The sequence below is a fragment of the Ochotona princeps genome, chromosome 17 (assembly GCF_030435755.1).
Source record: "Ochotona princeps isolate mOchPri1 chromosome 17, mOchPri1.hap1, whole genome shotgun sequence".
NCBI classification, from domain to species: Eukaryota; Metazoa; Chordata; class Mammalia; order Lagomorpha; family Ochotonidae; genus Ochotona; species Ochotona princeps.
This window is the reverse complement of record NC_080848.1, coordinates 16,283,142-16,298,793: the sequence shown is the minus strand read 5'-3', so window position 1 is coordinate 16,298,793 and position 15,652 is coordinate 16,283,142. Positions and strand designations below refer to the sequence as shown.

Below are 15,652 nucleotides of genomic sequence, written 5' to 3'. Positions count from 1 at the left end.
CTGCTTTTCAAATAAATAAATGTTAAAACTTGGCCCAGCCAGAATAATCCCCTCCCCTCCCCCTGTGCTAGCCCCATCCCACTGGAGCAGGTGAGCCCCCCAAAGCTTTCAGTCCCCATCCCCCCAACTCTGCACTGCTGAAGGATCCCCTCTTCTGCCAAGTCCTCTGGCACTCCCTTGTCCTGGCAGCTTCTTGTCCTCTGGCTGGAGACCCCAGGCGGTGTGGGCCCTGGTGGGCAGGGCTTTCAGTTAGGGGGAGTGAGAGCACCACCTGCCTAGCACCGGGACTTTTGCATAGGTCTTGGCGGTTAACAGGCTGGGAAGTGCTAGGGAGCCCAGGACTGACCACAGCCTGAGAATGGAGGGGATGGGCCTTGGACCCAAGGGACACAGGCTGGATCCCCAGTCCGGACAATCAAGGGCAGCTGCCCCTAGAAACAGCCCAGCTCGTTCCTAGGTCAGATGAGGAGGGACTGTGGGGCCGAAGGCAACCCCTTTGGGACTGAGTGGCGCCACGGATCTGGGGGTGGTGGACAGCTGCTGGGGAGTCCCCAGGCCTCCTCAGGAGGCTAATAAGGAGCAAAGACAATGGGTCCCGAGGCAGGGCGGACGGCTCCCGTTGGGGTGCGGAAGAGAGCCGGGCCCAGGATCGGGGTTGGGAAGAGGGGAGCTGTTGCGGCAGCAGTGGCTGCCGGGGACGGGCGGAGGGCCAGTGGCCCGGGCAGTGCGCAGATGGCAGCAGCGGCAGCAGGCAGCGGGCTAGGCAGGAAGCGGGCCGCCAGCGTCTTGGTCAGTTGCTTCTGTAGTGCCAGTTTAGACTACGATGAGAAGAGAGGAATGAACAGAATCCCTGACCCCAGGAAGACCCGCCCCCTCCCTGGGCCCCCATCTGGAGATTCTTCTGCAGGCAAAACGTGCCTTTTAGGCTTCCAAGCCCAAATCCACTCCTCCACCCCCAAACCCTCATTCCACTGGACTTTCTCTTGCACCTGTCTTCCTGTGGAGGGTGTGGGGTGAAGGGGTAGAGACAGTCTCTAGGAGTTGCATGCCCTCAGATTACCACCCCAGCCCACCTCCCGGAACATTCCTGCGGGCAGATCCCACACCCCCAAACCCAGCTCTTCCGCTTCTGCAGGGCTGTCCCTGTCCCCACAGCCCCACCCTTTGCCCTTGACCCCGCACTCCAGCTCTGTTGCCACCTGTGGGATACCTTGAGGATACTCACAGCCAGTGCTGCGTGCTTCTGCAGCTTGCTGGGCTGGCTGTGGGGCCTGGAGGGCTTCCCGGCCAGGCGGTCCTTGTGTCTCCTGCTGCTCATGTGCTGATGAACAGACAGACAGAAACCATCACACCTGACTGTCTTACCCTTCCTCTCTATCCACAACTCTTCCTGGGTGTTCCCCCACCGGGGGGGGAGGGTCTGGTAAGGGAGGTCACGGGTATCCCCCTGTCACCATGCAGCCAGCCCTTCCCACTCCATCCAGCTCCTCCCTGTCCACTCCACGTACACCTGTCTTTCCCACCGATCCTGCAGCCTGCCCCCTCCAAGCCCAGAGACCCCAGCCTCCCTTTTCCCACCTGCTTGAGCTGGGTCTCTGAATTGACCTGAAGCTGGCAGAGAGCACAGCGCAGCGCAGGGCTGGGTCCCTGGCGGCCACTCCGACCTGCTGCCACTCTCTTGGCCTTGTGTCCAGCCCCTCCCCGGGGCACCGGGCGGCCCCGGCTCCTTCGGGGAGCCCCACGCTGACCTTCCACCATCCACCGATGTTTGGCTCCTGGAGGGAGGGGAGACGACCATCTCTGAGCTCCCAAAGTGGGGACTGCAAGGCCAAGGGGATGCAGCCCCCAGCAATCAGGTCAGTGTGTCCCTTTAGGCCTGGAAGCCATTCTGCACCCACGGTCACCTCCTGCCAGCTCCCCCCGCCCCCAGTCAAGGACACCAGAGCGCCTTCCCTTCTGCTTCTAATCTTAGTCCCTTCCTCCTGGTTCTGAGCAGGCAGAGATGCAGGGGCTGAGTGACCAAGCAGAGGAGGTGACCTCCAGTCCCTGCTGCCTCAGCGCAGCCTGCTCTGCCCCAGGGATTAGCAGCAGGACCCAGCGTGCCTGCGTGGGGCACAGCTAAGCACGTACCTCTGCCCCCAGCCCTGGGACTCCAGCCTGCCCATGGCTGGGGAAGCTCAGCCCACCTGCCTCTCCCCTTTCCTCCCACACCCCTGCAGACGATAGCCCTGCCGAATGGACACTAACCTGTGTTGTGAGCCTGAAGTTGGGAGGCTGAATTCACGGTCACCTTACACGTGGGACAGTAGAGGTGTCCCTTCTCACCCCTGCCCTCCCTGCTTGCACTGCTGCCTGCAGCTGCTGCCATTGGCTCTGGCCCTGGAGCCTCTCTTCCAGGCTCTGGGGAGCAGGGTGGGCAGGAGGAAGAAGAGGAGGAAGAGGAGGCAGCATCCAGGGGGTCTGAGTGTGCTGGTTCTCTCGATGAGGGGTCTGGGCTCGGTGGGAGCTGTAGTGGAGGGCCGAGAGGAGGGGCTGCAGAAACTGCTGGGGGAAAGGAGGCACTGGTGAGGGGGGTTGGCCCAGGCGTCTTCTGGGACCCACAGCAATAAGCACTGGCCTGGAGGGATCAGGGCAGGGCCGAAGGGTGCCTAGTGCAGGGATGACCAGGGCTGGATTCCAACTGGCCAGGCAGACCTGGGCATCTCGGGGTCCCACTTTACCCACCTGAAGTCACAAACTCAGACAAAGTAGTCCCATCCCAGCAAACCCTCACAGCCTGATAGCCTCATTACTTGCTAATTGTTGAGCGGGCATCACCAAACCAAAAAGAAGTTCTAGAATGTTCAGGGTCGGCTATTCATGATAGCATAAAATCAGGAACTACCCAAGATCCATCAGCAAGAGAATAAACTGAGAAACAACAGTGGTGTGGTCACAGGAGTATTACAGAGCAATGGAAAAAGACCAACTGTGACTTGCTTAATATGAATGAACCTGTCCCTGGCAAATATTCAGGAGATGAACAAAAGCCACACTCATACAAAAAAAATCTAAACAAACAAACAAACAAAAGCCACACCCATGAACAACAGAGCTAGCTAGGATTCAACACAGCCCAAATGAAATCAACTGAAGACAAGCCAGGGTCATGGTGACCTTGGGCCTGGGGGCATCCTTGGCTGGCGCTGGGGACGTGACTTCCTTTGGAGCCAGGGTCTTTGCAGATGTGCCTTCAGATGAGGTCATGCCAGATAAGGGCGGGACTGATGGGTGACTGGCGGCCTTAAGGGTGGGTCCCGTGAGAGCACAGGGAGAATGTGGTGCCAGCATGGAGGCAGCGATTGTAGCCAGGCATCTGAGAGCCAAGGAATGCCAGGCACTCTGGCCACTGCTGGGAGCGAGAGCTGCCTGATGGAGTTTGCCTGTGCACGCCCAAAGAGAACCTGGTCCCGTCCACGCCTTGTCTTTGGACTTGGCATCTCAAGAACTGGGTCTTTTGACTCAGCAGTTTGGGGTCCTTTGTGCTGACAGCCCTAAGAAGTGAATGAGGCCGGGTCCAGGGCCTGGAAGAGGAGAAGGAATGACCACTTTCCAAACCCCATGTCACAGTTCACTGTCGACACACACCAGATGGGCTGGCTGTGCAAAGACAACCAGGGCCAAGGGTGTCTCCCTTCCGCTTCTCTGCCCAGACCTAGGGAGGAGGAGGCCCAGAATAGGACAAGATAGACACTAGAAGGTGCTTGCTCGACACCTCTCTATCAGCCCAGACACCTGTGTCCCCTCTGCCCCGTGCCCCTCTTTGTGTTCATAACTTTGAGAAAAGAAAAGAAAATTTTAAAAGCCCAAGCTGGGTCTGGCATGGGAGCCTAGCAGTTAAAGTCCTCGCCTTGAATGTACTGGGATCCCATATGGGCACTGGTTGTAATCCTGGCAGCCCCGCTTCCCACCCAGCTCCCTGCTTATGGCCTGTGAAAGCAGTTGAGGACGGCCCAAAGCCCTGCACCTGTGTGGGAGACCCGGAAGAAGCTCTGGGCTCCTGGCTTTAGATAGGTGCAGCTCTGGCTTGGGAGTTGTGGCTGCTTGGGGAGTAAATCAACGGATGGAAGATTTTCCTCTCTGTCTCTCCTCTTTTCTATATATTTGACTTTCCAATAAAAATAAATCTTTAAAAAAAAACGCCCAAGCCATTTCCCCTAAAGCTAGTGTCTAGTCGGATACTCTACGTCCCTACTTTCCCGGACCAGTGCTTTCCTATTGAAGATTCTGTTATGTGTGTGCTTGCTGTCCAAGCTTTTTATTTGCATGAGAAGCTGAGGAGAGAACCCACTGAGCTTCACTGGTACCATGAACACAGCCCAGAAGCGACTGGGAGGTGACCCAGGACTGCTGGCACAGCCTGAGCCAGCCCACTGTGCTGGACAGGTGCCAGCTGCAGCCTGAGGGGCTGGAAGTCCAGCCCCAGTTCAAGAAGCAACAGCAGCAAGCACTGGACTCCTGGGCGGATCCCTAGAAGCAGGGGAAGGTCCCTGGCCAGGGGCTGGGGGAGAGATGCAGGCTAACCTTCACTCTGTAGCTCCCTGGAGGTTTCACTGGCTGGAGTCTCAACCTGGGCCTCCGCCGCCGCCGCTGCCCCCTCGCTGGCTGGGGCTGGAGGCCTCTGCTTGTTCTTGGCGGCTTCCATGGCCTTGAGCTTCCTGGCGTGTTTGTGACCTTTATAATGAGCTTCCGCCTGGTTCTGGGAAGTGGAGGGCACGGAGTCATCATCATACGTGTGTCAAGTTCACCTGTCCCATATTTAAGTGGGAACCGAGCCTGGGCTCAGAGGCCCCTCCCCTGGGTCAGAGGGAGGCAGGGCTTGGATCATACACGGGACAAATTGGTTTCAGAGTCACCATTGTCCTGGCCCGTGTGTGGTTCTGAGCTTCCAGAAAACCAGTTCACCTGGGCAAGCAGTCTCTGCCTCCCTCTTCTGATCCAGTCACTTGTGGGAAGGTCAGTTCAGGTGTCTGGGCCTGAGCTTTCTCACTGGTAAACTGGGGGATGTTTTTCCTGACTTTATGGGATTGTCAGAATTCAACAGCAACAGGAATTAAAAGGGTTTCACATGTGCGGGGAAGATCAATGGTCGCCAGCTATCGACCTGATAAATGGACAAATGAAGAGAGAGGAACCCTCGCATTCAGGAGGGAGGGTAGAGGCGCTCCAAAACATTCACCCCTCGTTGAGGTTTCTCAACTAGAGAGTGTTTACTGCTGGCCAGGCACTGGGCCTGGGCCCAACCAGCCAAGGATGGGCCCCTCCCTCAGTTTCTCCTCTGAGTCTTGGGGGACTCCTGCACCCTGAAGGCCTGCAGGGGACTCCCCACGTCTGGCCTGTCGGTGTCCTCTCTCTTCCAACCCAGGCTATCTCCCTGCTGTTCCCCAGCCCTGAAACCCCTTCCTGGGTGCTTTATCCATAGCAGGTCTGCCGGCATTTAGCCTGAAGCCCAGAGCTGCCCAGGTAAAGCTCTAGTGTGAGGAGTGGGTCGGCCTGGGGATCAACCTGACCCGGGTTCAAAGCCCAGCCTATCTACCCACCAGCTACATGGCCTCAAGGCAAGTCAGTGTACCTCTCTGAGCCTCAGCTTGCCTGTCTGGGAAGTGGGGGTGATGACAGCACTCTTCCCTGTCTCCCCAGGGCCTCAGTGCCATCTGTGGATCCTCAAAGGTTTGTGAGGCTCACTTCCCAGGGCCTGGAGTGAGGAGAGGTGGCCTTCTCTCTTACAGAAAGATCCAGAACATAGACAGAGAGGAGCCCATGGGCTTCCGCCCTGCCCCTGCCCAGTCCATGCCACCCCTGTGCCCACTCCTCTCCACTCTCACCGCTGAGTTGAACCTCAAGTGACAGATGTTACAGGAGATGAAGAGCTTCTTCTTCAAGGGGGAGGGGACCCCAAACGTGTGGCTGATGACAGCTTTTTGGACTGGGTCCATCTGTCAGGGAGCAGGAGGACAAAATAACGCTGGGTCAGTGCAGAAGTGGGTGGTCATGGGGTGTTGGGAGCGGGGCACTATAAAACACCAAACACCAAAGGCTGAGCAGGGTGCAGGCAGCCCCAAACCCCTGGATCTGTTTGTCAGAGAAAAACAGCCCTCCTCTTCCTGGCCAGCAAGTCCTGTCAGACACCTGTGTACTTTCACCGCCCCTCTGGGGTCTGTTCTACTGTTCTCATTTGCAAGAATCGTAAACCACCGGCACTGGGAGTTGTGCACAGGGAGATGGCAATGAGGTAGTAGGGAGGGTCCCATAATCCAGCCTTAGTGTCTGGCGCTGGGGGCCTGGCATGGGGCCTGCAGCCTGGCAGTAAAAGCCTTGCCATCCAGGGGAGGTTGGAAGTCAGGCACAGAATCTGGGGACAGCCAGCGGTGGCCTGAGGATCTCCCAAGTGGCAGCCTCATTCCTTTGGAATATTTGCTTGAGCAGGACTTTCCTCACCCCTCTCCTCTCCAATCAGGCCAAGCCTTTAGTTTCTTTTTCTCAGGGACAAGAAGCAGAATTTGTTGAGAGGAACTTTGCAAGGGAAGAGGGAAGGGCCCAGCTGAAGAAACTTCCCCGGGGAACAGAACCAGGCACTGATCTCACAGAACGCTGGGCTCCAGCAACCAGCAGGGGGCTCAGCTGCCCTGGACAAGGGCAAGAGGATCCTCCCCAATGTTCCAGATTCCCTAGGGTGTCTGCACCCCCCAGGAGTAGGTGCAGGAATTTGCTACCATCTTGTTTGGAGGCTCACCCGTGGACAGGGGTTTTCTTAGCCATCATATGGCAAAGGAAAGTTCAGCTGGGACACTTTTCTGCCACATATGGAAATCGAGGGACACCTGGCACACAAGCTGATAGCTGTCCCAGACCAGCAGGAGAGTCATGAGGCCACACACACACAGAAGACACAGCTATACAATGGCACACATAGCCCTATGCACACAATCACGTGGGATCTGTACTTGCCAGACCCCGCGGGCGTAGCAGTGCTGGAGGTGGGGGACAGGGTGGAGAGGGGGTGACTCTTGCTCTGCAGCCTAGGGTCCCTCCTCTTATGATGCACCAGGTCGCAATGGGAGATGATGGAGTGCCCCAGCTAGATACAGTAGCTGAGGCTGGCCCCTTGGAGCCCGCCATCCTGGTCCGCCCCCCCACAGACCTCTTCCTCAGCCCACTCTCCGTACCGTGCTGAAGTTGGGGAAGAGACTGAGTGGGGTGGCGCCATTGAGGAAGGCGAGCAAGTGCTTGAGGTCCAGCGGGGGCTGCAGAGGTAGGGAGGCCAGCAGGGGGCTGGAAGCGCTGGAGGCCGGGCCTGCTGCAGGAGGAAGAAGGGTGGGATCTGAACCAAGGAGCCATGGTGGAAGAGCAGGTGTTCTCTCCCACCTTTGCAGCCAGCACACGAGGTGGATGGGTGCCTGGAGGTGCAGAACCACCTGAATCATTTTCCACGAACCCAGGGTGACAGCTGGCCCCAGAGCAAGGGAAGCAGGAGGCAGGCAGGCCACAGCTCAAGGCTCCCAGCCCAGAGAGAGGGCCCTCTCACTGGACAGAGGCAACGTGGGGATCAAATGAAGCCCCTTGGGGAGCCCAGGAGGGAGGGGGCAGGAGTGGGGTTGGCCCCTGCCATACACACAACCATGGAGACAGCACCATGTGCTGGGTTTCCACTTTATTACAAATTAAACCCAACCCCAGGGGGCTTTGTGTGAAGGCCAGCTCCACCCACCCTTCTAGATCCCAAAGGAGGGATGGAAAACCCCAGAGATATCTGAGGGACAAGGTCCCCCCCAGACCAGGCCCTAGCTGCTTCTCTTAGGGAGGCCAAAGGGCAGGTGCGCCCAGGTCAGCCCCAGGGGACAGCAGGTGACCACACTGCACTTCTCCAGTCTTTGATCTTAAAGGATCCAAGCGACAGCAGGGGAGAATTAGTATCTTGGAGGACAATCTGATTTTGAGGAAAAAAAAGTGACAGCAACGCAGTCTCCGTTGATGTGATAGATTCCTTCAGGTGCATAGACTGTGATGCTGATACACACTGTGTAAAACAAGAAAGCTCCAGCAGGAGGGGGCACCAAAGGAGGACCCCATAGCTCCCTGGAAACCAGAAAGCTGGGCCTGGAACAGGTACTGCCAGGAGTAGGGCTAACATGCGCTTGCGGACCTGGTCTCATTTCCCTTGATGTTTCAATTCTCCCAAGACCCAGCCTTTTGCCTCTCCTCATCAAGACATGTCAGCTTTCCAGGGTCAGAACATGGAGGTGGGGGATTCAGAAGGGGACAGGGTGAACTACTCCTCATCCAAAGGAAAAGAATGGCAGCCATTCTGGGGGCCTCTGCATATCTGCCCATATGTTCTGGACCCAGCCCTCCCAGAGGGCAGACAGGAGGCCCAGGACCTCCAGGAGGAAGGAAGGTGGGAACAATTACTGGTCAGTGTGGGCACAGCATGGTCAGGTGCCCCGGGTCCCAGGGTGACTGGGCCAAGAAGAGGGGGCCACCTACAGGGGAGCTGAGGCCCCAGAAACCCCTTCCCCTACCCACTCTCTAAGAACTCCATGGCCAGCGTGAAGTCAAATTCGCGCAATGGCGCCCATCCACAGCGATCTTCACCACATGCCCTCTGTGGCCTTCCCCTGCCCTGCTCTGCCCCCACCACCGCAGCTCTCAGCTGAGGTCCACCTTGTCCAAGAGGCCGGTTCCCAAGGGCAACGTTAAAGCCAGGGCAGTGAGGGCTGCAAAGTCAGGTAAGAGCTCGTGCAGCTTGGAGTGCGAGCACGCCAGCCTGGTGCACAGCGTGCGCCACCCGAGTTGCTCCAGGCTGAACATCACGCGCTTGGAGTGCTCGAAGTCTCCCAGCGGCCACTGGCGGCGCATCACGGCCGGCGTGAAGGCGCGGCAGCACTCTCAGCTCCTCTGGCATCTGTGGGTAGCGCTGGGAGTTGAAGATGGCCCTGAAGGCGGTTTTGGCCCCCTGGAGAGGGCCCCCTAAGCATGGAGTCCCGCAGAGCCTCCCACCAGCTGTTCCAAGCCCCGCACTGCAATCTCGGAGCAGCGGCTTAGCTCCACCCCGCGGTAGGTGCAGCGTCCGCCTCTCACTTCAGGTTCCGAGGATGCCAGTTCCCATAGGAAGCCCTGGAAGGCAACCTCCGCTGGAGTTGCACTGAGCTTGGAGGCTATGGTCGCCGTCACCAGGAGCTGTAGCAAGGTCAAGTCTGGCTCTTCTGGTTGCAGGACAAGGGCAAGTTTCTGCACGGAGGGCAAAGCATCCAGCAGCAGGTGGGTGAAGGCTCTGAAGGTGAACTGGCACAGAGCCAGCCACAGGGCTCCGACTGTGGGGAAACTGGGACGGCCACCTCCAGGGTGGGTACAAGGCCTGACCAGACCTCAGCCACTGTTTCCACCATGGGCAGCAGGGAGGCCCAGGGCACAGGCCGTGGCCCGGCCAAGTCAACGGCTGCAAGGACTAGTGCTGCCTGCAGCTCAGGGACTGTGGGGAAACTCGGCCTCAGGAGCAAGGCATCCAGGATGCTCTCATATTCACCCAGATAGGCAGGGGCTCGGGATCTGTCTGACCAGGGAGGCAATGTAGCTCTGTGAGCAGTGGGCAGGCAGTCCAGAGCTGTTGTCCCAGGCTCTGCAGGTGCTCACTGGGCAGGCTGGAGCTGAGTCAGGTCAGCTTGAGTGTAGACACACAAAAAGCCTGCAGGATGTCTAGGAACTGGCCGGCGGTGACTTCACCCTCCTGTAGCTTCACCATGCCCAGGAAGGTGGTCACGGGCTGGCCATCACAGTGGGACACCAAAGTGGCAAATAGCCAGGCTGTGGGACTCAGGCCAGACCCTGGTCTCGTCTAACACCAGTCCCACATATGGGGATACCTTCAGGCACTGGCAGGCCTCTGTGTGCAAGACCCCTGCAATGGCCACCTGTCAGCAAGGCAGGGGTGCAGAGAGAGGGAGCCTGGCCTTGCCCCTCCCTGGCTGTGCTGCCTGATCAAGCCACTTGGCCTCTCTGAGCTTCTGTTTTCTGAACTCCAATGTCTGCTCTCAACTAATATTTGCCCCTGTTCACTCCTGCCCAATTTACTCAGGGTCCCAGCTAGTGCCTCCCACCCAAGTCCACCTGACTCAAGACAAACACGGTTGTTCTTGGGATGGAGCTGCAGGTTGCATGCCTGCAGGGGCCATGTGTGGAACCCTGAGCCTGATGCCGACCAGCAGCAAACCAAGGGACTGGGGAAGACTGGGCAAGGTGCCCTTGTACCCCATCTAGAGCCTGGGGACCCCCCTTTGCAGTTGGGGTCACTGATCCTGGTTCTTTTATGGCTTCTCGTGGTTTTAGGTTGGAAATTTTCCCCCCAAATCAATAAAATACATCCAGGGGATTATCAACCACCTGAGGTCATTTGTAATCTCTGGGTTAGGCAGTAAAACAGTGCTCCAGGTTCCATCTCCTCCCCTAGGCCTGGGCCAGGCCTGGTCTCTTGGCTTGTGCATGCTCTGCAGGTGGCCCAGTGCCTGGCACACCGTGGGCTCTCAGTGAAGGTTCTGAAATGTGAGAATGTGAAGGAAGTGCCTTGGCTGCCATCAGGGTGGGGGCTCTGGCACACTGGGGCTGCTGTCTGATGGCTCAACGTGCTCCCTCCCCATCCCCCAGCTGCCACCCACCTGCATGTCCCTCACCCTCCGGGGGTGCTAGTGGTCATCACATTCCATACCCAGCAGCTCCTAGCACAGGTTGAACTTTTGTAGTTCGAGCAGGGCAGCTCAGCGGTCGTCAGGGACATCCTCCTTGGCCATGCCATACACGGTGGTCAGCATGGCTATCTTGGTCAGGTCTGCCTCCGTCTTGACCCCTCTCGGGGTGGGCGTGGGTGCCAGGCCTGAGTAGGTTGCTGCCTGCTCCGCTGGGCCCTGGTTGACGGCCAGGGCCTCCTAGTGGGCATCTGAGGTGACGTGGTACAGCAGGGTGTGGTGTTGGAAGTTGTCGGTGCCCACATTGAAGGCGTTTTCAGCCTCGCCATGCTTGTTGAGCATTAGGGCCCCACAGAGCGACAGCAGCCACTAGTGGTAACTGGGGCCAAGAGGCACTAGCCCGGGAATGGGCAGGGATGGCAGCGGCCAGGGTGTGCGGCTTCCTCCGGGGCACACCTGGCCGCACCCATCTCTGCCAAGCGCTCAATCCTCACTTTTCCTACTGGGGCTGCACATAAGGCAGAGGGAGCAAGTGAAGTGAGACTGCGGGGAGTGAGAAGGGAAGGAGAAGCCTGCAGGTCATCACACGTGCCCTCGGGCTCCTGGAGGCGCTGGCTCAGACTATGTAGAGGCAAACTGGTGGAGCACGTAGGGAGTAGGGTTGGGGTGCACTGCTTCGCTGCCCTGGAAGAGCCGGGGTCGTGGAAGCGAAGGTCTGCCTTGTGAGCCCATAGGCCCCACAGCGGGAGGCGGGAGGTGGGAGACACTCCACACATCATCAATCCTTGGGGAAGTTGAACACTGTTGCACGTGCAACAGACTCCAGAGAGCACTGGGGGCTGGGAGTGGAGGGGGCTTAGGGGCGCAGGCCGGATATTGGGAGATCCAGGGGTGAATGCTGGTTGGGCTGGGAGCTTGGGATCTCAGTCTAACTGGTCATTTGTAATGGGGACCACAGCAAGGGTGGAAGAGGGAAATCACAGGGATTTCTTGCTAGGACTGTCAGATGCACTTGACCCTGGTTCCTGTTTAGTCCTCCCCACTCCAGAAATGAGGATCGATGTGGGCTCCCTGCAGTGGTGGGTACCTCACACCTAGACCTGGAGGCCAGGAGGGAACTCCATTTACACTCAATTCTGGGGCCTTTGGGCAGCTCCTTGAATGGGGATGGGAGAGGGATGCCTCAGTTTCCTCATCTGTGAACTGAGAGTCACAGCTGAAAGAGGAGGCCAGGACAGGAATGGATTTGAGGACCAAGTAAGGTGTCAGGTGTGGAGGCCATTGGAACAGGGGTTGGTTTGCTGCTACAGGTCAAGGAATGACCCAGTATCTGCCCTTGCAGCTAACTCAGTCACCCGGAAATGCCTTCCAACCCCCTCCCCAGTGGGCCTCTGCTCACCAGCACCAGGCATTGCTCCCCCCAAGAGTGCTACTGCACCCCCACCCCATCTGCCTGTGACAGTCACCACAGTCTCTGGCCCCCAGGGCATTGGACAATACATGGGTCAGGGACATCACTGGCTCCTGGCCATGTGCAGATGGAGGCAGATGCTGTAACGCCCACCGCTGGCCAAGGTGGCACCATGCAGCCCAGCAGGTGTAGAATGCTGCCCCATGAAAAGGTCAGCTGTGTGCAGCAGTGGCCATCGCGGCTCAGGAGCCTGGGGCCATTCTGCTCCCTCCTGCCCAGCATCCTGTGGACCACTGGAAGGCTGCCCGAGGGGCAAGGAGGGGTTGGGGGACCCAGAAAAACATGACAAAGGAGCATGACTGAGAGAAGAAGAGGCTGCCCTGGGACTCCAGCCAAGACTGGGGCAGAGGCACAGAGGGGGAGGTGGCGGGGGAAATAACGTTAACCTGACTATCACCCAAGGCAGAAGCTCTGGAGAAGCCGCCTGCTGGGACACCCACACCCACACACACACACACACCACCGTGAGGCTCCCAGACCCCAACACCAACCCCTGGGCACATGCCTACATACACCACCCCACAGCCAGACCATCTCTGCATGCACAGATGTGTGCATACCCAGAGGTACCCATGCTGAGACCGAGACCCTGGCTGCCACGACAGCCAAGTGTGGGTATGCACGCATACACAGCCAGACCCAACCAAGACCAGTTTGTGGTGCCCCACGCTCAGAGGGACAGACAGGTGGATACACACAACCCTGCTCACGTTTCTGTAGATGACTTAAGCAGTGGGCGAAAGGCAGACTCTTGGGCACAAAGACCCTTGGATGGACCACTGGCTGGGGGAGATGGGCGCCAGCACAAGCCTCCCAGGAGATCAAATACACCTGACCCCCAGGCACCTGCAGCCAAACACACAGCCTTGCTCCCCCCTTCCCCCAGTCACAGGGCAGGCAGCAGTGTCCTCCCAAGTCACACACGCCTCACATAACAGCATTGCTGTGTCTCTCACAGATGAAACCAAAACTGTAGGGGAAAACAGATATCCAGGAGAGAGAGAGAGAGCCAGCAGCTGTGCAGGGGGTCGAGCTGAGTCCTAGCACTGGGGTACCCCCATAGGAGTCTGCCACAGCCAGGGTTGTGTCCCACATTCTACGGAGCTCCCTGCCCACTCCTGGCATGTGCTGATTCCCCAGACACAGGCACCCACCTACCCCATGCTGGAATACCGCACAGCCACTCACATCCCACTGCTGCCAGACCCTCGCCCCTCTGGGAAGGGCTCTCCAGCAAGGTCCTTTGAGGGGCTATCTCACCCCCTGTGTGGGGAGGAAAAAGGGCATCCACAGAGAAGCAGGGGGTGCTGGATCACATGTGGGGGAGAACCCTGGTTTTTGCTGTAGCAGCAGCTCCCTCCTCAGTCCCCTAGGGCCTGGTCCCCTTCCTCCCAGCCCCTTAGGGACAGATTAAAGGAATGACCTCACACCTCTGACCCAGGTTGCCTGGGCACACGCCTGCACAGATGGGCAGCCCACCTGGTTCTCCCACCCCTGCACCTGGACCAAGGTGCAAATGTCAGCTGGCCCCTGGCATCTCGGATGCAGCTTCTGGGAGCCACAGGAAAGGGTAGGTCTGGGCAGTGGGGTGAAGAGCCTCCCTTCCACTCCTCCCACCCCGATGTCACCATCACTCACCTAAGAGCATCCTCCGTCTCGGGAGGCACCTCAGAGCAGAGCAGGGGGCAAATGAATCCCAGTCAGAGTAACAGAGGGAGGGGATCTGAGGGGTGAGAAGGGGAGGGCACCAGGGAGGGACCTGGCTGGGAAGCAGCGGCAGATGGCGTTAGCTGGTCTGGGTGTTCCTGGGCTTCCTGGAGCAGGGCATATCCTACCCCAGTAAGAGAACTGGGACTGGAGGTGGGGCAAAGGTGAAACTCAGCACAGGGTTCCTTTTACACTTGCTCTCGTTCTGGACCCACTTGGACCTGCCTCGGGGCTGTGGCAGGAAGGCGGTCCCAGCCAGCCCTCCCCGCTAATGCTAGCCCTGCCTCTTCTTTCTTTGCTGCTCCCTCTCCCTGTACTTCCAGAAAGCTGGCTTCCTGCCTCATCTGAGCACCTGGCAGCTGGGAGGGGGTCACACATGGGAGGGGAGACAGCCAGTCCTCCGCCCTGGCATTCCAGGCCTCTTCAACACCCTGTCTCGGCCAGACAATAGCCTGTAATCTCCAGAGCAAGGAGCAAGTCTGCGGAGGGGGGCTGGCTGCAACAGCTCCCCCAAACAGGTCTGTTAACCTGGATCTGGGTAGAGAGGGGAAGGAAACTCAAGCCCAGAGCTAGTTAAGCTACCCGGGAGACTCAGACAGGATCTGAGCTAAGCCCCGATTCTCTACTCAGACAGACTGGCCTTTCCTGGTGGTCCCCCAGGGGATGGGGGTGGGGGTGCTGGTATGTCACACCTGGGCATCCAGCAGGAGCCTGGGGCACTTGGTCACTTGCCACCACTGCCTCAGACTAACAGTGGGAGAGGGGGATTAGACTGCTAGAAACCGCTGAGGGGAGCAGTGTCTTTGAAGCTTGCATGTAGAGGTGGGGGATGGGTGTGGGTGGTCCCCAAGGAAGAACTTGTAGCCCATACTAGAGGCTCCCGGGCCTCCTAAGATGAATCAATCTGCAGGGAACACAGGTTGCCGAGCTCACAGAGCCAGTGACTCAGGCATGACCAAGCTCAAGGTCTCGACCTCTGGGGTCCAGATAAACCAGAGGCTCCCACCTAGAGATGAGGGGCTGACCATATTGGTGGGGTGGGGTGGTGTGTGGAGTTGGCAGGGAGCAGGGAGGTCTGAGGATTCCTGGGAGGGATCCCTCCTGCTGCATGGCCCCCCACCCCGGTATATCTCACCCAGGGTTCCTCTGGCCCTTCCAGCAAGTTGAGGTTGCATCTTCAATGCCTCCTTTCCCCTCCAGGCTCAGCTTGCAATGGTGGGGGGTGAGAGGGAAGGCCACCCTGAGCTAGAAGCCTGAGTTGGGGTTAGTCCTGCAGAGACAGGTAGGCACTTGTTTGCTTTTGGGAGGCAGCCTTTGGGGAGGGGGAAAGAGATGCCAGCATCTCCCTACCTATCAGCTAAGGTCATGGCTAGAGTCATCTTACTGGGAGCCATCCTGTCGCTCTGGGCTGGGTCTCCTCCCGCTCTCAACTGTTGCGGCTCAGGGGCCACCTCAGTGACTCAATTAGCTAATCCTCCCCCTTCAAGCACAGTCATCCCATATGGGCACCAGTCTGTGTCCTGATTATTCCACTTCCCATCCAGCTCCCTGCTTGTGGCCTGGGAAAGTAGTCGAGGACGGCCCAAAGCCTTGGGACTCTGTACCCACATGGGAGACCCATAAGAAGCTCCTGGCTCCTGGCTTTGGATCAGCTCAGCTCTGGCCATTGCGACCATTTGGGGAGTGAATCAGCAGATGGAAAATTTCTATCTCACCTTTTCTCTGTGCCTTTCAAATAAAAATAAATCTTTAAAAATGT

General features: G+C 58.3%; 1 protein-coding gene across 4 annotated transcripts in view; it reads right to left on the bottom strand.

Moving 5' to 3' along the window:
• Window positions 1–217: 217 nt before the first annotated feature.
• Window positions 218–15,652, bottom strand: part of ZNF385C (zinc finger protein 385C) — a 38,706-nt gene continuing 23,271 nt past the window's right edge. The window contains exons 3-9 of one of the 4 annotated variants that reach the window (XM_058676649.1): window positions 7,206–7,336; window positions 5,865–5,975; window positions 4,564–4,738; window positions 2,248–2,544; window positions 1,579–1,775; window positions 1,211–1,321; window positions 218–818 (exon numbers count right to left, since the gene is read on the bottom strand). In XM_058676649.1, the coding sequence (XP_058532632.1) occupies window positions 570–818; window positions 1,211–1,321; window positions 1,579–1,775; window positions 2,248–2,544; window positions 4,564–4,738; window positions 5,865–5,975; window positions 7,206–7,336 (1,271 nt within the window). In that variant the 3' untranslated portion in view covers window positions 218–569. The remainder of the gene's footprint in view (window positions 819–1,210; window positions 1,322–1,578; window positions 1,776–2,247; window positions 2,545–4,563; window positions 4,739–5,864; window positions 5,976–7,205; window positions 7,337–15,652) is intronic. The other 3 variants (XM_058676651.1, XM_058676650.1, XM_058676652.1) reach the window with 3 other exon arrangements.